At 37.7% G+C, this 22,989-nt stretch overlaps 1 protein-coding gene across 1 annotated transcript; it reads left to right on the top strand.

Annotated features, from left to right (window-relative positions):
- The first annotated feature begins 2,603 nt into the window (after positions 1-2,603).
- Positions 2,604-13,256, top strand: LOC145780960 (uncharacterized). The gene is made up of 6 exons (XM_082592648.1): positions 2,604-2,986; positions 6,164-6,284; positions 6,749-6,873; positions 11,572-11,704; positions 12,355-12,479; positions 12,995-13,256. Exons 1-6 carry the CDS (start codon positions 2,637-2,639, stop codon positions 13,080-13,082), a joined length of 942 nt encoding a protein of 313 aa, XP_082448774.1. The 5' UTR covers positions 2,604-2,636; the 3' UTR covers positions 13,083-13,256.
- Positions 13,257-22,989: the final 9,733 nt, after the last annotated feature.

Genomic DNA, 22,989 nt, shown 5'->3' with positions numbered 1-22,989 from the left:
GCTGATCGTAGTTTTAATAGTAGCCTAGCACAAAGCCGAAGTCGCTGATCGGAGTTTCCCCAAATAATTTGAAACAAACTCGAGGGTTAGGGTTAGCGGAAACTGCAAAACTGTGGAAAAATGTTTGCGGAAACTGCGATCAGCGAGGGTTAGGGTTAGAGCATGGATTACTCTATCGTTAGAGTTAGGGTAAGCGGAAAATGCGGAAAATTGTTTGCGAAAACTGGAATCAGCGAGGGTTAGAGCATAGATTACTCTATGGTTAGAGTTTGGGTAAGCGGAAACTGCAAAACTGCGGAAAAATGTTTGCGGAAACTGCGATCAGCGAGGGTTAGAGCATAGATTACTCCATGGTTAGGGTAAAGGTTAGCGGAATCTGCGGAAAAATGTTTGCGGAAACTGCGGAAAAATGTTTGCGGAAACTGCTAGAATTAGGGTAAGGGTTAACGGAAACTGCGGAAAAATTTTTGCAGAAACTGCGATCAGCGATGGTTAGAGCATAGGTTACTCTACGGTTAGAGTTAGCGGAAACTGCGGAAAAATGTTTGCGGAAACTGCGATCAGCGGACTTCGGTTTTGAGCTATTTTTTCTCTCCATCTTTTCAGAAGGAAAATTTTTAAATGATTGCGGAAACTGCAATCAGCGATTTCGGCTTTTTTTAAATTTTTTTCTTGATCTTTTCAAGGTACGAACTGACTGTCCGAACTGTTCATGGTACGAACTAGGTTGCATCCAAAAACAATAGCCTACTCTGCTCAATAAAATATAAGACATCCACAACTGGTTTATTTTTTTCTCAAGATATCATGACGATACAAAGTGAAATGAGAGATGAAGGAAGCGAAAGACCTTACCAGGTCACCAAGTCAGCATTCACCTCGTCAGTATTTTACAAAAAAGTTTAACAATAGGAATTATACTGAAGACACAAGAGAAAATAAAGAAACGTTGAATAAGGTTACAGTCGCGGATGCAACCTAGTTGGTACCCTGAAAAGATCGAGAGAAAAAATTCAAAAAAGCTGAAGTCGCTGATTGCAGTTTCCGCAAACATTTTTAAATTTTCCTTCTGAAAAGATTGAGCGAAAAAATAGCACAAAGCCAAAGTCGCTGATCGCAGTTTCCGCAAACAAACAAAAACTCTCAGGATCATTACTGGAAATTTTAAAATGTTTGCGGAAGCTCCGATTTCAACCCTAACCCTTTTAAAATGTTTGCAGAAACTGCGATCAGTGACTTTGGCAAACTCTTAGGATCAATACTGGAAATTTTAAAATGTGTGCGGAAACTGCGGAAAAACGGAAACTGCAATCAGCGACTTCGGCTTTGTTCTATTGTTTTCTATTAATCTTTTCAATTTGTTTGTTTGCGGAAACTCCAATAGCAACTTCAGCTTTTTTTAATTTTTTCTCTCGATCTTTTACTAACCCTAATCCTTTTAAAATGTTTGCGGAAACTGCGATCAGCGACTTTGGCTCTTTTTAATTTTTTCTCTCAATCTTTTCCTAACCCTTTTAAAATGTTTGCGGAAACTGCGATCAACGACTTCGGCAAACTCTTAGGATCATTACTGGAAATTTTAAACTGTTTGCGGAAACTGCGATCAGCGACTTCGGCTTTGTTCTATTTTTTTCTATCGATCTTTTCAATTTGTTTGTTTGCGGAAACTCCGAACAGTGACTTCAACTTTTTTTTATTTTTTCTCTCGATGTTTTCAGGGTACGAACTGTTCAGGGTATGAACTAGGTTGCACCCTACAGTCGCAATGTGGTGGTTTGTACATACCATCCAACCCTTAGGAAATTGTATACGGTATGTACTTATTGTAACAGAGATAACAAAAACATAACACACAAAAATCAAACAAAACACAAATCAGATCCCAAAGGCCCACTGCACTGCAAAATCCATTCCACCGAAAACTGTGTTTAGCAAGAGCAGTAACCAACCAGATATATATGTTTGAAATTGCTTTTTAAATGAAAAAGGAAGCAAACATTTAATTTCAGAAGGAACCTTACACTATGCCAGGGGCCCCAAGTACTGTAATAGTTTTTGTCGTGAGTTATTGTTAGATCTAGGTAAGAAATATTGAGGTTTTATCTTGTGGCAAGTACTATGATGATGGATATTATTTACATCATTAAATTAAATCATCCACTTTTGACAAAAGTGACAATTTTCTGGTATCATATCTCACAAACCAGACGTGATAGAATAAATCTGAAGTCAGAAGCAACAACACCTTGATAAAAGCAATTCTTGTTGACTTATGTATTTATGTTTAATTGCATATGTCGCTTGAAAGTCAGGATGTCTTTTTTTTTATAAAAAAAAAAAAAAAAACATTTTTTTTCTAAAATCATAGTTTAAAAATCAAAAAACAAGTCACATAGTTGGCGTAAACAGATAAAACTTGTTTTGATAACATTGTTGATAAATAAACTGTTAATTTTTTTGTCAAATTATTTTCAATTGCAAAATATTCACCACTTTATGAAGTGAACACAATCTTGTCGATGGTCGCACTTGCAATACGCACAATCGCACATGGACCCTATACGATATTAATGATTTTTTTACCATATTTTTAAGTATTAAGATTTTATAACTGCAAGTATACATAAATTGTAATCATGAAAAGACGTAGCACAAGACTACAAAGAAAGAAAGAACTTCTCAATGATGAAGATCACGATCCACTGAAGTATGGTGAAGAAGTTGAAAAGATCATTTTAAAGGAAGATTGTATGAAAAGCTTGATTAATGAACACTATAGTCCAGCAAGGCACACTAACTCATCATCAGTTGACAACCCAGATGATACTTCAAGTGACTATGAATCAGACTATGACATAGATGAGTTTACATTAAAATTTGCAGATAACCTTTTAGAAAATATGAAATCTACTACAAAGAATAATTCGTCGGAACTCTTTATAAAGTTGCCAAAGGATTCCTCTATTTCTGAATCCGAAGAAGAATTGTAAGAGTTCAAGTTGTTTATTAATCCTTTAATATATATACTGTAAATATACAATTTAAACTAAGGTACCAATACGTGTTTCTGTGCTTGTTGACTAGTTGTCATTCAAAATTCACTGTATATACTTTTATCAAAACACAACAATTTTTTAATGAATCAAAAGGTATCATTATACAAAAAAGCGCCAACATTACATTACTCAGTAAATTTTGGGATGAAAGATGAAAATTGTCAAAAATGGCAAATTTTTATGGTGGTATGGAAATAGTCTTCTATCATGATCTTTCTAGCATTGCATCAAGACGTGCAAATTTTGTATCATAATTTGAATAAAAAAATTTGTTGGTGGAGCAAAGAAATGCTTTTTCCATTTTTATATTTTTTACATTGAAAATGTATATATATATTTATATAAGCCAGCAACAATAGAAAAGCATATTGTTGCACATAAAGTGGAAAAAACATAAAATTTGCAGATGGAAGAAATTTTTGTGATGAAATGAAAAAGTATCTCAGGATGGAAGATGTAAAAAATGCCTTCCATTTATTCCCATACCCTGCCTGTCACAGTGAGGTAGCTTCTTAATATTTTGACGTCAAAGTGTAGCTGCCTTCATGTTTAAAAACAATACTTCACAATAAAAGACAGTTCACTCAGAAGCAAAATAGCAATAGGGTACTGTCTAAATCGCCAAGCTACCACAATGTGGGCGCTTGCAAGTCATAGCCTAATCTGTTGATTGGATCCTATCATTCTATGTATATTGTATAAGCTGTGTAAGATCAACTTCCAGTGCCTAACTACTCACAAGACATTTTGTTTGGTAGCCTTACCTTTAGACCAGTGTTTCTCAATCTTTTTTGGCCCAACGCCCCCTTTATGAACTGGAAAAATGTTACCGCCCCCCAACAAAAACGATTAATTACGAAAATTGAATATAAAAGAATAAATAGTATTAATAGTACTACAAAAGTGCTCAATGCCATGCAAAAAGCCAAGCAGAGCGAGTTACATCAAATATAGGCTAGTTACCAGTCTCTAAAACCCTTACAGCCTGTTTTACCCGAAAAGGGAGATCATCAGAAGGTCCTTATTCAAATAGAATTCTATTTCTATTAGAATAAGGACCTTTTGATGATCCCTTTTTTAGGGTGAAACAGGCTGTAAGGACTAAGGGTTTTAAAGACTAGTAACCTGGGTTTTTTTTTTCGCTGAGACTTTTCGGTCATTTGTCCGAAACGACTTCAAATTCGGTCATTTTTTCTGATGAAAATATTTCCTTTCAAGTAGCTGATACAAACCAAAATTTGCACTTCCTGACTAGCTACAACATGAAGTTTCGCTGAGAAACGTTGTCGTGTTATATCTGAGAAAAGTTAGAACAGACAAACGTTTTTTCAACGTTCATCAGCAAAATTCAACCTTGCAACACCCGACCACAAACATCTTTTATTGCACAACAGAAAGGAATAAAAACAAGTAAGAATGACCAAATAAAAAAACACGTTACGCTCTAATGGTTCGTATTTACAAAGTGATTTAACTCGTCAACAATTTCACCGCTCACGTTGTAGCGTGCTCGCTTCGATGTCTTGTTGGAGTTCGCAACCAAGAATGCAAACTGAATCCACGTTCTACGGTTGCGTTCACTTCTCTTCATTAAAAGTCAGCAAAGCATTAGCAATTAGCTGCCAAACTTGGCCAATTTGTGCCACGCTTCGCAGCTATTGTTAAAGCTTTCCGCCAATTGTCACTTGGTTCGCAATTACACATTGCTTCAAATTTAAAATTTTTAATGGAGTGGAGTACGACGTTGCAAAAACCATCACACAAAATCACTATCTATCGATGTGAAGTCAAACATTTCACGGAGGTTATCACCAGCTCAAAAGTTAACAACATTATGCAACATGCTTTGATAACTTCCCGACTGACAGATCAATCTTTTCCACGACTCGAAGGAAAGATTTGAAAACACAGTGGCATTCCTAGGAAGTTGAAGTCTTTGAGTGTGTTACTTTCATGTTTGCGTTTATCACAAGCAATGAGACATTGGATCAACGTTCAAAGGGATACTTCGTTGTTATCCAGGTCTGGTCAATAGCATTTCGAAAGTGTTGACCACTAGCTCAAAAATTGATAATGCAACATGCTGAGAAAATGTCCCGATTGACAGAACGGACCGATCAATCTCTACCAAGCGGTTTGACCTTTCCAAGGCGACGCAACATTGCGTCACACTTGAAAGTCACGTTTGGGAAATGTTGCTTCTGTATTTGCGTTATCACATATAATAAGACATTGGATCAACGTTCAAACACTAAGTCTACGCCATTTGAAATTTGACTAAGTCTATGTCTTGTATTTCCGATTGACAAAAAATTGTAGAGTGGCGCAAAAAGCTTCTTTGCAATCACTGAAATCGATTTGCACGCGTTGACTACATATTTTTTCGGACATTTTGACCAAATTGACTATATTTTTTTCGGACATTTTGCTAAAAAATCGGTCAATGACCGAAAAAAAAAACCCAGCTAGTAACTATATTTGATGAAAAGCAAATACATATTTGCAAGCATGAAAACAGTAGGCCTATAGACCTACTGGTAATCAGTGTGAACCTTGAACTTGGTGAGAAAGTGCCAGTTTCTTCACATTCGGTGTAATGTCAGTGAGAAACATTCGAAGATCACCTCTTATGGATATGTCAAGTGGGTTTCGCAGTTTGATATGTAGCATTGTAGCAGAACAACACAGCTGAATACCTTTTCCACCAGGTATGAGGTAGGAAATGCTACCACGAAGATAGAAGCTCTTTGATGAAATCGTTACGCTGGGCGGTAGATGGGTTCAACCAGAATGCCCCCTAATAATCAAAACGTCCCTCCCCCCCTTAAGCTGAAGTAATCATACCGCCCCCCTACAAAGTCAAAACGCCCCCTGGGGGGTGGTACCGCTCTCGTTGAGAACCACTGCTTTAGACGTACGTCTTTTTATGTTTGTGACTTAGTCTTTAAATCGTAAAGTAGGCGTAGAGAATATGTTCCATTGGATGCATCATGCATTGCATTTTGTTTTTATTTTAAATAGCTAGTAAAGACGTTTTTCTTGTTCAAATGCAAGTATGGCCTTTAGCATTTACTTATATTATATTATGAAGGTTTATTATGTCACAGACCAACAAGTATTGATCCTGGGGAGGTTGATTTCAAGTCATATCTTAGCCTCCCTTCGATTTCCTCTTCAGATGACACTAAGCCTGTGGAATTGATGGACATTTCTTCTGTTGATGAAACAGTAAGTTTTTTTTTTTACGTTCTAACCTTGGGATACTCAACCAACCACCTTCTGGTCACACATCCTCAAGGATCAATATTAACAAAAGTCCTCTGGGTGGAAATTGAAGAAAAGTATTTTTCCTATCTTGGTAGCCTACTGTCGAAAATGCATCTTAATTTGCCAGAAATTTTACTGTAAACATCGGGTCTGCTACTATTCGGTGAGTTTCTAACCCCTAACCCTAAAACGGCAATGATAATTAGGCTACGGTACCTGATAATTTTAAAAAAAAGTGAAAAAATCACCGATTAGGGATCGGACTCACCGAAACGGGCCATTCCGGTAAACATCATGCTAATGTCTATATTTTCTCAGTTGTCATATCTTCATTTTCAATTGATTCAACTATATATTTCAGTGCTATTTGGAAAATGAAACAATTTTCATTGGTTAATGACAAATATTTTCTTTGTTATTATCAGATAAAAAAATATTCAGTCCTGAGCAGCGATTATGAGGCAAAGCACTCCGCTCCGGTGCAGAAGAGTGCTCGTGCAATGAAAAAAGCTAAAAAGAGGGAAAGATTAACCACAGCTGGAAAAGACTGGTACTTATCTTATTATTCATGTTATGTCTCAAAAACAGTATTAATTATGTTGTAGTTAACTCGTGGTGGAAAAAGACTGGTACTTAAAGTTAGATTATGCAATGAAAGCAATTCAAAATGCTTTTTGATACGAAAACCAATTAAAAGCAACGCCCATATTTGCTAATTATAACCAGCAAGTTATATTGTATAACATTAGCCTATCATACTCACTACTCAGCTTGCATTGACGATATTTTGTTAGTTTGCAACAACTAGGTTACTCATTTGCAGGGGCTCTATCCACTTTTAGAATTCGGGGGGGTGAGTTTTGGACAGTGGGCTAAAATCGTCATAGGCTAGTCATTTCAACTTCTGGGGGGCTACGCCCCCCAGACCCCCCATTGCAGCATCAGCTTCTTTCTGATCGAAGCATAGGGTTTCCAAATCGTTTCACAAAGTATGTTTCGGAAAGGGCATTTTTGGGTAAGCAAACTGGTAGTCACTTAACAAGAAATATTTCTCGCATTGCAAATGAAAACTCGAACCAATCATAAACTACGTTTTTCGTGACGTGAAAAAGGGCGAAAAGAAGATGATACAAAGCAAATCAAGTGCTGGATTTTCTATCAGCTGTTTGTTTGTTTGTTCATTTGTTTTTCATATTTTTACCGATGGAGTGGGCAATGAGGAAAAGAGGTATACCGGAGGTAATAGTGAGAGCTGTGATGTCTATGTATGAGGATGCAAGAACAAAAGTGAGAGTTGGATCAAATTATTCAAACGAGTTTTTTGTGAAGGTTGGTGTACACCAAGGATCAGTTTTGTCACCTCTGATATTTGCTATTGTGGTTGACGTTGTAACTGAAGGAGTGAGGGAGGGCTTATTGAGTGAAATTTTGTATGCAGACGACCTGGTCTTGACAAGTAATAGTATGGAGGGACTGGAGAGAAAGTTTGAGAAATGGAAAGAAGCATTTGAAACTAAGGGTATGAAGGTGAATCTTGAAAAAACAAAAGTGATGGTGAGTGGAGCAGAAGGAACAGTTGTTGAGAGCAAAGTAGATCCCTGTGGAATATGTGGCAAGAGAGTGATGAGAAATTCAATGCAATGCAAGGAATGTGGAAAGTGGGTACATGCAAGATGTGCTAATGTCAAGAGAGCCGCAACAAGATTGGCGAAGTGTTTTGTTTGTGGGAAATGCAGTAAAGGAAGGAATGAAGTGGAAGGCCATGATGATGAGTTCTGCCATGGCATCGAAACAGTGACAGACTTCTGTTATCTGGGTGATCGGATAAATGGAAGTGGTGGATGTGAAGCAGCGGTGACAACAAGGGCAAGATTGGGCTGGGCAAAGTTCAGGGAATGTGGGGAAATGTTGTATGGCAGAAAATTCTCACTAAGGATGAAAGGGAAAGTATATCGGAGCTGTGTGCGGCCTGCAATGCTATATGGTAGCGAGACATGGATATTGAGAGAGAGTGAACTGGCAATCCTGAGAAGAACGGAAAGGTCAATGGTGAGAGCAATGTGTGGGGTGAAAACGAGAAGGGAAAAAAGGACTGAAGAATTGTTGGATATGCTAGAGATGAGAGAGACCATAGACCAACTGGCAAGGGCAAATGGAGTAAGATGGTATGGACATGTGATAAGGAGGGAGGAAGGAAGTTTTCTTAGAAAGGCACTAGATCTAAAGGTGGATGGGAAGAGGAAACGCGGTCGTCCAAGAAGAACGTGGAAACAACAAGTGAAGGATGAATTTAAAAAAGTCGGACTGAAGGAGGAAGATGCAAGGGACAGGGTGAAATGGAGAAAAGGGATTAAAACAATTGCTGCGCGGAAACAATCGGCCACCCCCACTAGTGGGGAACAAACCGACGATGGATTATGATGATGATGATGATACCCTGCATTGCGAGAAAGCGGACTTGAGCGCTATGCATCGGTGTACGCCTTCCGACATACACCTGACCCACGCTGCAGCCGACGGCAATGTCTGTTTCCGGTTGTCTACTCTACTTATGACTTAAATTTGGTACTACATTACTCGAAATCGATCACTGAGTAGAGGCAATTATACTCATAGTGAAGTTTCTTGTCCAGAGAAACAACAGCAAGTGCGGGGGGGGGGGGGGGTGGAGTCGAACATGCAGGCTCTCGACTGCGAGCCCAACGCGCTAACCACTCGGCCACTGCTGCCGACTAAGTTGGCAACTGGTTGGCTTTTTAGGGGTTAGGGTTAGAAAGTAGTCATTTCATTGACGTGGGTTCGACTGCTATTGCTCTTTTTTCTTCTGTAATTACCAAATAAATTTCAAAGCAAAGATTAATTCTCTGGCTAAGTGCGAGGAAGTCACAATTGGACGGTAGCCTCTTATAACATGTTCTGATTGGTTGGCGGTGTCATTCTAGTCATTTGCAGTGGCAGAATTTTTTCTTGTTAAAGTGGCTACCAAGCAAGCTAAGTTAAAACACAATGTAAACGCCTGGCTTGTAGTTCAGGGTTGCCAAACCAAAAAATCATATTGAAATGAAATATATATTCATATTGATAAAAAATTCAAAATGTGCCAACAGCGAAAATATATTTTTCAAAATTTGATTAATAAAATAGCACAAAACCTTTTCAAAGCCAAATGAGTGGGGGGGTGATTTTGCATTGATCACCCCCCCACTCCAATTAGTGGGGGGGTGATCACCCTCCTCACCCCCCCTTGGATAGAGCCCATGCTCATTTGGATAGATTTTGCATTTAAAACAAACAATATAATACAACACTCTTGACGTCTCGCATATAATGTTTTATGTAGACGACGTAATTGGCTTATTCAACCCAGTGAACCACGCGTATTGACTATTGAGGGTACGTTCAGCGGCGTACGCAGGATTTTGTTACTTGGGAAGGAAACATTTGATATAATTTGACATTTTTGATCAAGAATAGCGTAATGCTAAGTCTATTACTTTATAGTCTGACCAACGTTTAAGATGGCCTAGGGCCCTAGGCTATCTGTTAGTGAAATATTAACTCTTACGCTCTTTGCCTATGTCACTGTATTTACGCACTGCATTATTAGATATGTGAATATGAAAAGCAGAGATATGTTTCAAACTGAAATTCACTTTGTTACACAGCGGGGAGAACTGTCGCTTAATCAAGCATTTCTAACAAATAATTATTAGTGTAATTTAACATAGCAAATACCACCTAAATTAATCTAAACCAAATCCTATCATTTTGGCTGTTGTGTATGGCTTGAATGGTGAATAATTTCTCATCAGTCCAGAGAACTTGTGGCTGCGTGTCATCAAGGAGCTTATTCAGAAGAATCTTTGATTTTTTGAACCTCTTCTTCTTTGTGGCATCACAAAAAAAGTTATCGTATGGTAATTTTGTAGGGCTTGACATTAAGATTCCTTACCAGCACGCTCTGGACGGTTGAACGGCTAACATGTGCCTCTTTAGGAAGTATTCTGGTGCTCCTTCCAGGATTCCGTTGCAAATTTTCTCTAATATGTTCTTATTGAGCTTTTTGGTTTTTACGAACCTCTCTGGGGTGCTTTTGACCTTTGGTATGCAGCTACCAGTCTTTCTGAACCTTTTTACTGCCTTGTATGCATCAGAACGACTCAAATCCTTTTCAAAACCTTGAAAATCTTTGCAGGTGATAGCTCCTTATGACAGTGCGTTTCAAGATCTTATTTAAAGTCTTCTCCATGGGTGCAACCTTAATTTTCCAGAGAATTCATAAAATAGTAGTATCCTAGGATGGTTATATTATAAGTCTGTGATAAATACAAATAATTTAGTAGTCCGGAAATGTGTTTAAATTTAATATGAAATTTAGTTCACACTTTGCTGGGCCACCCTGTAGTACAAACAAATTACCTTATCAGTTAACTACTTCACCACAGCATGTGCTTCAAGATTAATTTCAATTCTTTAAATTGTAATTTTCGATTGAAACCAAAAACGTTCAAGTTTCTCCACAACAAGAATAGCAAGAGTGTCTTTTGACCTTGTTATGGAATGATACGAAAGTGGGCCGCGGATTTAACGTTATGTCATATAAATAACAATCATGCTGCATTGCTGCTGCATCCTGTAGTCTAATTCACCACTGGCCAATCCAATCGAGCGATTCAAGACTACTGCTTAGTAAAATGATTGTTAACAATGAATAGAGCAATGGCTTCAATGCCCAGTATTTTTTTGGCAAATACGGCACCCGGTAATATTGCCACATGACGACTTACAGCAATTTATTGGCAGGCTTGATCAAAAATAAGGCTGGGATTGTCTTTAAAAAATATTAGAACCTTGTTTGTAACTTAGAGGATTTGGACGCCCCAGTGTCAAGTTGATGCACTTTTTTCTTTTTGTAACTTTACATACAACTCCCCTTTTCTTATTGCTATTATTACACAATGCTCTGGAATGTTCCTTTCAAAACAACAATCCGTTTAAAACTAAGTCAATGCAATATCAGTGAGCATCCCATCAGTGTTATTCGGTTGAGTTAAACACCACGTTATGCCATTTTTAACTTAAATGCGTTGACTGTTTTTTTAAATCGATTGCTGGGTAAGTTATAAGATATTTATCAATATTAGGTACGTTTTGGAGACGTGTTTTCCCGGGCATATAAATACAATAACATTGTAGGCCACCATCAATAGTCTTCCTGTTTTTTCTGTCATCAATTTCTTTTTCAAAGGTTCAACATGAAGGCTCCCGAAATGACGGAAGAGGTCAAGCGTGACCTTGACTTGCTGCAGATGCGATCTTTGTTGGATCCTAAGAGATTTTACAAAAGTAACGATCGGAAAACGAAGCCCAAATACTTCCAGGTACATTTCTTTTGTTTTAAAAGCAACTTGCTTGCGATTATTGGCATGTTAAGTTTGTTATCTATAAGTTTGTCCATAGGTAAAAATGCTTCAAACGTACAGCATCCCAAACCAACATAATTTGAAATAAATTCAAATTAAAAAATCCGATGGTGTTCCTCGGCTTAGCACCAACTGAGGTTCGGAGCTATAAACAGTTTTGTAGCTAGTTTTGGCCTGTTCTGAGTCGGCCAGTTTTGAATCAAGGAGTCGGAGTTGTATGTTTTTGGCCCGACTCCATAGCCCTGATCATAAGCAGGCACACAAAGCCGAGTAACGTAACCACATTTTAACATATTTACGTTTATTTTTAACATGTACGTACTTATGGTACAACAAGACAAAATTTCTACCGAAGTTTTAACATGGTGTTCTATTACATGTGAGGTAATCAATCTCCTTAAAGGTGCAATTTACCATTGTTTGTAGGAAGTGTTACACCAGTATGCTGCACTCTCCTCGTAGTCTTCGATTTGTATCGTCGTTTATAGACTTGGCCGCTAGTAAACGTTTTTGTATTTATTTTTTGAAAGAATGATGTTTTTGTTATGCCTGCAGTCCAAGTGGACATGTCGGCATCGCAGCATTTTATTACCATTGTCTCTTGTTAGATTGGGAAGATCATGGACAATGCTGCTGATTTCTATGCCTCGAGACTTCCTAAGAAGCAGAGGAAGACAACATTAGCAGACGAATTGCTTGCTGATGCCGAGTTTAAGAAGTATCAGAAGAGAAAGTAAGTTTGGATTTCTCTGCGTTGTGAAACTCACGCATAAAGACATTAAGATTAACATCGAATTTGAATTTAAAATTGGATGAAGCTAACTCAGATTTGATTGTGGGGATCTATATCCCCAAAGCTTCTTTGATAGCTCAATCCTGGCAATTTTACATAGTGCAATTGCGGAGACTTTGATCTACTAACGCAGGCGCGGTCATCGAGATTGACTGTGAAGTTTCTCATTGTTGAAGTCTTGTTGTCTGTGAATTATTCCATCCACTAGTAGCCTCTGAATGGAGATTGGAGAGCTGTCTTTGAAATGCGTTGCTCAAGCGCACATCGAAGAGTCGAACCAGCTCCGCTTGATTTAGCGGATTCTTTGTTCCTGAAGTCAGGCGCTTAGCCAACTGAGCTATCGGGGCGCGGACGAATTTTATCGCAAGTGGCAAAACAGGTTTTGTCCAATCATGCTTCTGTTTGTAGGTTAGTATACTGTGCTTGTGAAATGTATTTATGCAAATTGTTTACAGAATGAAAGAAATCATTGCGAAACGAAGGGCTTTGGGTGGAAATCGAAATCGCTTGAAGAAAAAGAAACCTGCCTTAAGAACTCGATAACGGTCATGCAATTGTAAGAAGCTAAACTCACTCTTGAAAGTTTTGCCTTTGCAAGATCCGCTGGTAGTCTTGTGTTTCCCCAATTGCTTTTGTAACTTAAATTTAAATGGGTGGAGCGTTGTCTCTTCCTGGTTTATTTCGAAAAAAATAACGATTCTCGAAAATACATGAACATAAAAATATAAAGGTGAAAATATTTGTTCATAGCACTGAAGATGCAGACAGTTTGGTAACTTATCTACATTTTGGGCTTTGTATTTTTGGGTCTGCTACTATTCGGCGAGTCCGATTCGGCTAATCCGATTCGGCGAGTTCCCTATTCGGCGAGAGCCTTTTTCGGCGAGTGCCCTATTCGGCGAGTTTTTGAAATTTTATTTTTGAAAGGGAATTATCGGGTACCGTAGCCTAATTATAATTGCCGTTTTTACATCGTTAAACGTTGTCATCGTTGTTTTTATTTCTGACCATCATATCAAAAACAATACAAGTCAACATAGCAAAGGTAGAAGCGACAAAACGCGAACGTTAAGACGTGCTTGAATTCGTCATGTCAGTTCACTTGTTTTTATTTTTGATCATGATATCAAAAACAATTCACGTCAACATAGCAAAGGTGTAGAAAAAGGTAGAAGCGACAAAACGCGAACGTTAAAACGTGCTTGTGACCGAAGTAAGTTATTGAGTTGAAAGAAATTTGGCACGGTCGCAACACCTTTAGAAAAATTTAAGAAATGAAGGAAAAATAAAAAAAATAAAATGTTACAAAAATAAAATCATGTTTAATGTCTATAAGTTAGTACTTTTAAATAGTTAAAATGATTAGTTTGGATCAACAAATGTGTGGCCTACAGCTTGGATTGAAAGGAAATTATCGGGTACCGTAGCCTAGTTATCCTGACCAGCAGAAATTGCCGTTTTTACATCGTTTTAACGTCGCTAAACGTTGAAATCGTGTAGAAAAGAGAACTTTGCTGACTAGGATACGTTGAAACTGGGAAACATTCACAGAAGCCCTTCGATTTGTTCCAAGATCCCATTTAGCCTAACAGTTCATTTGTACATTGATTCAACGTCTGAATACATTATCTTAAAAATGCAACGTGTCGAAGGGCTTCTGTGAATGTTTCTCAGTTTCAACGCAGGCCTTAAAACTCGTGTTTTTTTTCGGCAGCCATCGTGGCCTACCGAGAGCTCCTTGGCGGCCAAATCTGCGTGCTTGGAGGCCAAAATACAATAACGATAGCACAAGTAAATAGCATTAAACATGCAACAATGTTAAAATGATCACTTAGCGTTGTTGAAGTCTGGGCGACGTCCTGCAATAGAATCGTTGTACCACGCATTAAATGCTTTATCGGGATTGTAATCCGGTATTGCGGGACCATCTAAAGACCCTAAATTGTTTTAACTGCTCGCAGCTCAGTAAATTGTTTCAACTGCATACCGCCTTTCATAAAACCTGACCATTTATTCCGTTATGATGTCACCATTGAAGGTGTGAAGTCACTAACCCACAGCGTTCTCAACTATGAAGACACGTGTTTTACCCACGGATTTCAACTAACCTAGTTCTCCTTTTTAACAACGATTCAATGTCCGACAACATTGAATCGATATAAAAACGACAATATTGCCAGCCGATGTAAATTAGCACTTCGGATTAACACTTCGTTAAAATAAACATCGGGAATTGCAAACAAGACTTACAGCGCTGGTGATCGCAGCTGGATATATTCAATACAACAGTAGTGACTATGATGCACTGACCTAATTCTGCGTCACTTTTTGATACTACATATTTTCGACATTTTATCCACAATCATTCTATTGCGAAATTAAATAATTGGCTAGAAGAAACCGGCGGCCAAACTTGGCCGACGGAGGAGGTAGCATAGGCGGTCATTCAAGCACTACTTAGCGGCGATGGCCGCCGGCTGCTTTAAGGCTTGCAACGTATCCTAGTCATCAAAGTGATCTTTTCTACACGATTTCAACGTTTAGCGACGTTAAAACGATAGGCCACACATTTGGTTAGCCTTTTCATTCTGTTACTACAATGTAAAAATGAACTGTTAGGCTAACTGGGTTCTTGGAACAAATTTTTGCTGGTGGGGATAACTAGGCTACGGTACCCGATAATTTCCTTTCAATCCAAGCTGTAGGCTACACATTTGTTGATCCAAACTAATCATTTTAACTATTCAAAAGTAGGGGAGACCGGGGCTAGTTGTAACATTTTTTGAATTATTTGTTATATGTCTGTAAAAACAAGTCTGAGCGAATTTTTTGGAGATTAGTTGTATAGGTAGACTATTTACGCATATTATTCCACCTAAAGCCCTGTGATATGTATTAAGGATTTTGAGAAAATTGGCCTAGAAAAACTTCAATCGGGCGTTACAACTTGCCCCGGATCTGGGGCAAGTTGTAATACAGGCAGAGGCAAGTTGTAACAGAATATTTTTGCTGCTAATAAATAGCAAACACTTTACTGAACATTCACTTTTGCTCAATAAAGGTTTATTCACTCCTCAAGGTGAGAAAATGTTCACCAGAAGGTACACACTAAAGCAAAACTGCACACAATATAATAGGCATTTCAAAAATTCACATTTTTCCTTTACTCCTCACAAAGGTGACAATAATACTTTGGCAATCCCTCGGTACATTGAGAATGCGACCAACCATGGCACTTTTCACACCTGACCCAGTTTTCTCCTGGTCTACTGTTCGAATACGCTCGAAAGACATAGGCCTACAGGTGTTCAATGTTTTTTCTTACAATCAGTAAGCTATCTTAGGTAGGCTAGTTAAATTTTCCTTTAACTTTCTTAACCAGTCTGAACAAAGTCACATGGCATATGTTGTAATCTTTGGCAATTTTTCAAATAGACTCATTTCCAGTGATGGCTTCCTCAGCATCACGTTTTAATACAGCAGGTGGAATCTTCCCACGTTCACTTTTTCTTTTATAATTACGCATAATTGTAACAGTTACCAAGTAATCTAGCTCATTTACTGCCAAAGAACATAACACAGCTCTTGTTACATCTTGCCCCAATAGCAGTTAGCCATAAACTGTTCGATATTTCACCAATAAAATGCCACATATTTTTGGTCACCTTTAATTTTTTAAATACCTAAGTAAATGGTTATATCAACAAAAAAAGACCAGCCCTCTAGCTTACTTTTACTTGTCGTAGTTACTACAAGTTTATTTTTCTAAAATTTTACTTTCAGTAGGCAAAAAATGCTTTTCGTTATAACTCAACTGTACGGAGAGATATTGAAACGAGGGTTTCTCTGTAACTTAGCTACAATACACTTGATAGAGGGCGCAATAGAGAAATACATTTTTCTGTTTAGTTGGGTAGAAAATGATAGTGTTACAACTTACCCCTGTTACTTTTAGCCCCGGTCTCCCCTACTAACTTATAGATATAAACATGATTTTTTTTCTTGTAACAGTTTATTTTTTTTATTTTTCCTTCACATCTTAAATTTTTCTGAAGGTGTTGCGACCGTGCCAAATTTCTTTCAACTCAATAACTTACTTCGGTCACTAGCACGTTTTAACGTTCGCGTTTTGTAACGGACATGACGAATTCAAGCACGTTTTAGCGTTCGCGTTTTGTCGCTTCTACCTTTGCTATGTTGACGTGTATTGTTTTTGATATGATGGTCAAAAATAAAAACAACTGAACTGACATGACGAATTTTAATTTAATAGTTCAAACATTTTATTTTTATTCCTTTCTGCGCGTTCAGCGACGTTAAAACGATGTGAAAACAGTTAGACTACGGTACCCGATAATTCCCTTTAAAAAATAAAATTTCAAAAACTCGTCGAATAGGGCACTCGCCGAAAAAGGCTCTCGCCGAATAGGACTAGCCGAATCGGACGCTCCGAAACATAATTTAGGCCCGGTACCAACGAGATCTTGGAGACTCAAGGGAAGACACTTCTAAGAAGAACGTACTACCTTATATGAAAGAATCCGAGGTGTTTTTTTTTTTGTTTCCAGTTCCAAAGTACTCTCTGGACCTCTCTGTCAACGCTGCTGTAAACAGTAATTTAGTTGGTTGGTTTTGAATCTTTATCCTCGGACTGACAAAGCCTTGATAGGTTATTCCTGGTAGTTTCGCATATACTTGTAGAGGGTCTTGACACTAGGTGCCGCTGAATGGAGAGCAGTCCTGAAATGCGTTGCTCAAGCACACACCCGAGAGTCGAACCAGCGCCGCGTGATCTTGAGCCGGGCGCGTAACCACTGAGCTAACGGGGTTAACTAAGTAACTTATTGGTTATTAAATTAAGTCAGTAGCGCATCCAGAAAAAAAACTTAGGGGGGGGCTAATTCAGAAATGTCGGCCGAGTGATTTGCGACAATATGCTAATGCCCATCCTTTTAATTAATATTTAAAGGCACTCACGGCCCACCGGTTGCCGATACATCAGGATTCGTTCTCTCAATCAGATTAGAAGCTGGCCTGGTAAACCCCATGCTACTAGCAGCATCCTCACCCCTACGTCCACTCTCGCAATTTTCTATAGATCTCGACTTTTTCGTCATTTAAATTTTAGGCTATGACGAAACAGAATTAGCTTTTCGTTTGCCAACACAAATAAGTGCGAAAACAACAACTAGCACGAAAACAGTTTGAAACAAAACACTAATTTTGTAAACAGTAAATTTAATGTGGACGTTTTTTCTACTTACAAAACATTCAGAGTGGTTCGTATCTTCCATTAAACTCCCAGACGCCTTTGTCTCTCTGCTCAAATGTCTTATACAGTTTTACTTGTCCGTGTGATTCGGCATTGACGTACGGTACATCGGTAGCATATGTCCACCAGACATTTGACCACTAGAGTACTGGAGCATCTGAACTTTAGGGAGTTAAAGAAAAGTGCCATCAAAGACCATATCATGAAGTGATCTTTTTGCACAGATCGAAAATTCTCTGCTGACTCAGTTAAAATTTTACGCAAAGGCAAATCCAAATTTGACACCAAAATTCAGGAAGCGCTGTTAATCAAACGCTACAACTCAAATTTAAACAATTAATTATTGGCCGGAGGCGCATCCATTCTTCCCAACATTTACTTGATGTATCACGTTCCCTGTGGTGCAATTGTGGCAACGACGGGGGGTCTGGGGGGGCCTCCCCCAGAGAATTTTGAAAAATTACTTTCAGTTAGGTGCATTCTGAGAGCATTTTCAACAAATTTGTGGGTATGAATATTCTTGTAAAATGGTTCCGTCCGGTGGCATAGCAAAAGGATAAAATCATGTTTTCTTCGGCATTTTTCGGAAATAAAGCTAACCCAGCAAACATTGTACCTCGGCCCAACGTAGTGTGACAGTTGGTAAAATAGTGCTCCTCTGTTGACTCAACGTATCTTGCACCATTCGTCGCAGTTGGGCCAACTTATTTTAAAATCTTTGGGCCAATGTAGAAAAATTGAGGGGTTACCGTAGTTCGCCCGCAAATAATGACGTTGGCCCAACGTTCTGTACAACTGCACACCAACATTAGCAAGAACGACTTTCTAATTCTAACTTTTTTTGCATTTTCATTGTCCCATTACAATAATTGTAAAAGGAATACCATGAAAGAAACTTAAACAATTCTTCGAAGGTATCTTCAAGTAAAATATTTCAAAAGTTGGAAAAATTACACTACCCTCAGCCAACCCGAACAACCATCAGCCAACGTTGGGCCAAGGAAAAATGTTTACTGGGAAGTGTCTATGTTTTCTTGTTGCTAATTCCAGGCTGAGATATTTGAATGTTTGGTATTGGCAAAACTAGCTTTTTTAATGCAGTTTCGTTTAAAATTAGGCAAACTTTGTTTTAGAGACATAGGTTGATTGCTTTTTTTTCATCATCATTTTTCATTGTATTCATCATCAGTCTTATCTCCGCCTGCGGCAGATTGCAACATGGCTTTATTTGCTTCCAAGAGTGGCGATTTTGAGCCAACTCGCCCAGTGTCGTCAAGTTGAGTCCGGTTCATGATTGAATGTTGTCTTGCCATCGTTTTGGTTGTCTGCCACGTTTTCTTTTTCCTTCTACTTTGCCTTTTGTGCAAACTTTGCTGATTCCGAATTGTAATCTTTTAGTGTGGCCGAACAGTTTTAAAACTTTTGATTTTATTATTGCTGCAATTGGATGTAGTTTTGTCATAGTTAGAAGATCTTCTATTTTCGTGTGATCAAGTAACCTTTTGTTGGTCATGCTTTTCATGATGTGATTTTGGAAGGTAGTGAGTTTTTTCATTGTTAATGATGTCCAATTTACGCATTCTGGACCGTACAGCACGACTGGTAAAACGTAGGTGTTGAAGATTTTTGCTTTCAGTTTGATTGGGAGTCTATTGGATGTTAGAATCTTTTTGTTCTTTTCAAATGCTGCCCAGCCTAAGCCAATTCGGTGTTGCACTGCAGTTTTTCCATCGTTGGTCGCGAATAGTCGGTGGCCAAGATATATGAATTCTGGTACTTGTTCTATTTGTTTTCCATAGAGAGTGAGATTGAGTGTGTTGTTAGTTTTGTCGGTTGTCATACATTTGGTTTTGGACACATTTATTTGGAGGCCGAAGTTAGCAGCATTTTTTGACAGAGCATCTAGGTATTCCTGCATTTTCAGTTTAAAATTATTCAAAATGGCCATATCGTCAAAATGGCTTTCACTGCCACGCGTTTTTTGATGAAATTTTCAGGATTTAGCTTGAGTAAAGGCTTTGATTTTGAACTGCTGTATTTTGAGAACGGCAACTGCTAGAAAACAAATCAAAACATGAAAGTTGTTGCATTTTCAACAGTCTTTTACAATATGTTTACAAATTTTGTGCATTTTCTTTTGAAAATGCCTTAAATGACTAAAATTTATGACAAACTACAAAAAATCTGTGCTTTTTGATTTTTTTTCGGTTCCGTTTAGATATCTGAAAAAAATGTTCAAACTGCGATAAACTTCACCGGTAGATGTCAGGCAAGTACTACGCTTGCCGCACAAAGGTTGTCACGGCGATATTGACGCGTTTTGCGAAGAAAGAACTGGATATACTTCACTTTGCACAAAAAATGACAACTTTTTGTAAATAATTGATAATTGCAGGAAAAATTTAAATACAAACCTAGTAATTTCTTTCAATTTTTAGACAATAAAAGTCTTCCTGTTTCTAAAACAGTCAGACTCATGCAGTTTGGCAAACAAAGACCAGATTTATGGTGATTGCAAACAGTGTGGATTTTTTAGAATTTTGTCTCTGGATATCCAGAGGTTGGCAGTGAAAGTGGTTGGATATTACACGACCGCCGATGGTGAATCCAGTGTATGTATTAATGTATGTATTAAACATATTTATGTATTAAACAATGTATTAACATCCGTAAATTCAATTTGAAAGGTTGAAACCCCCAAACCCCCCTCCCTTGGCTACGCCACTGGTGCAAGACAGTGATATATTATTTAATTTCTCTTGTTTTCTACTGCTATTATCTACTGCAATATAGCCTACCAAAAGTCCCACATTTTTGACCTGTCTGATCTGTTAAAAAAAATAAAATTCAAAATAAATCACAGTTTGATTCCGTATGGGACTTGCAAGTGCCATGGCTAGCGAAATTCTGCGTATCTTTTTTCCAGATTGAAATACCATTTTTTACAAATGCACTTTCTGACTATCCAACAGTCTGTTATTTAAATATGCCTCATGATTTTGACTAGTCTGTTAGTTGACAGAGAAATTATCAAATACTGTACTGAAACGCTGTGAAAACCTTTTTCCATGCTTGGAAAATACAGATGTCAAAACATAGTAGATATATAAAACATAGTAAGTAGTAACGCAGAGGCGGTCACATGCGTATTGCGTAGCCTATGACATTGTGAGAATTGAGGCTAATAAAAATTAATTGAATAAATATACTGTGACGGCCACCGGGCGTAGTTCAACTGCTATAAATACTCAGCCGGTGTTAAATGATTTTTTATTCTTAATATTTCTTCTTCCTATCCACAAAAATTTCATCAGGAAAATGCACAAAATCAAATGATAAGTTTAAAACACAACATTAGAGAACAATTTTTAAGAAAATAAATCAATAGTTTTTTTTCCAAGTCTAAACCTTAAACCATTTGACCAAGTAAACACTCACAATAGTATTTCAAATTTTTTTTAATATAATTTATGTTGTGGAACCGGTTTTCTTCCTATAATTAAACTATTGATTTATTTTCTTAATGATTGCTTTCTGTGTTAGGTTGATCGCCCATTTGAGGAAGTGTCATAGTTCCTGATCACCTTTACCAGTTAGTTTTTCTCACTTTTGATCACTTTTTTTTTTTAAAACAATTTTTATTAAGATGCCAAAAATGCAATATGACGGAACAATACAGTTAAAGTCAACATGTTTTTACGTTTATTCGACATTAAAACAAGCTTACATCAAAACAATTAAAACAAGATCAGAACTGACGATGCACTGAATAAGTGCGAAATATATTTTCTGTTACATCTACTGACAACTGCTTAAAACAAGCTTCACTGAAATCAATTAAAACGCCAACCCCAGCCAGCTAAATCTGCTGATTTTACATCGATTCAACGTTGTAGGGCGTTGAATCGATGTAAAAATGCACAATTTTGCTCGCCGGGACGCAAGTCTTCCAATTTAAAGGCAATAAGCAACGCAATATCTGTAGAAATAAAAGAATGAGAAAAGAATTTTACTACAAGTGAAACGTATTTTAACGTCCATTAAACGTAGGAACATGTTGACTTTAGTTGCATTATTTCGTCATTCTGCATTTTTTGCATCTTAATACGTATATAATATAATATTGTTCGCTCATTTTGTGTTTTAAACTTTATCGTCCTTATATTGCGCATGAAATCTTCATGGATGGGATAAAGAAACATTAAGAATAAAAAATCATTTAACACCGGTGGAGCATAATTGCAGTTTAATAGAATAAACTTTAACTAATATTAACAGGAGTATAGCATACCAAGCTGTTGAAAACTCGACAGAGAAAGCAAAATGTGGCATCCTTAGCTTCTGAATACTCCAGCCAGAAATAGTCATCAAACCACTGGTTACTTACTGTATTACTTCAGTAGACTTCGTTGAGTTAAATCTACATTATTTCCTCGAAACATTTATAATGACCCACTGCTGTATGCACTGCCACCACTCAAGAACCAAGCAAGAGCCAATCTGCTGAACAGCCGGTAACAAGTGTTACGTGACAGGCAGCAAGCGAAATACGTGAATAGAATCACAGAATCTCAATAATAACAGCAGCAAGAAGAGCAAGTTCAATACAAAAGAGAAAGCTTTACCCCCCCCCCCCCCCCCCCCCCCCTTGCAACTTGAGTTGATTTCAGGTTGGGATCCAAATATTAAAAAAATAATAACAATATGTATTAGGCCTAATATAAAAAAAATTAAAAAGATGATGCCAAAACTTTGGGGGGGGGCAGCTGCCCCGCCTGCCCCCCTCTGCCGGCGCCACTGTCTACAACTCCGATAAACTTGAGACTCCTTGCTGTGTCTTTATAATAATAAGTGAGATCTGTTGTCTTATTTGCTACAATAAGTATTAAGTAGCCTAGGCTAAGTAGGTGTCCGTTTGTAGCCATTTTTGCTTCTTGTGAAAACAATATATCACCCATGTCCTACTTGCACTGCATATGAATCTACTGGAGTAGGCTAATAAGCCTTATTAAAGGCGAAGGGACATAACTTTAAAAATGCCATTCACCAAGCTCGTTTATTTATCGAAATTAAACAAACTTGGAATAGGCCTAACTATTAACTATAGGCTACTGTAGAATTGTAGATAATGGCTATAAAATTATATTTTTAGTTAGGCTATCACCAGTAGCTTTGACA

The sequence above is a fragment of the Aplidium turbinatum genome, chromosome 1, assembly GCF_918807975.1.
Source record: "Aplidium turbinatum chromosome 1, kaAplTurb1.1, whole genome shotgun sequence".
NCBI lineage: Eukaryota > Metazoa > Chordata > Ascidiacea > Aplousobranchia > Polyclinidae > Aplidium > Aplidium turbinatum.
Note: the sequence above shows the minus strand (reverse complement) of the source record. Positions and strands in the feature narration are given on the sequence as shown.

What these genes read in the sequence shown, in the direction of transcription:
- LOC145780960 (XM_082592648.1), top strand. Translation starts at nt 2,637, where the DNA reads ATGAAAAGACGTAGCACAAGACTACAAAGAAAGAAAGAACTTCTCAAT. An exon ending in TTTCTTCTGTTGATGAAACA is followed by an intron (nt 6,285 to 6,748) that starts GTAAGTTTTTTT and finishes TGTTATTATCAG; the next exon opens with ATAAAAAAATATTCAGTCCT. An exon ending in AAGAAGTATCAGAAGAGAAA is followed by an intron (nt 12,480 to 12,994) that starts GTAAGTTTGGAT and finishes AATTGTTTACAG; the next exon opens with AATGAAAGAAATCATTGCGA.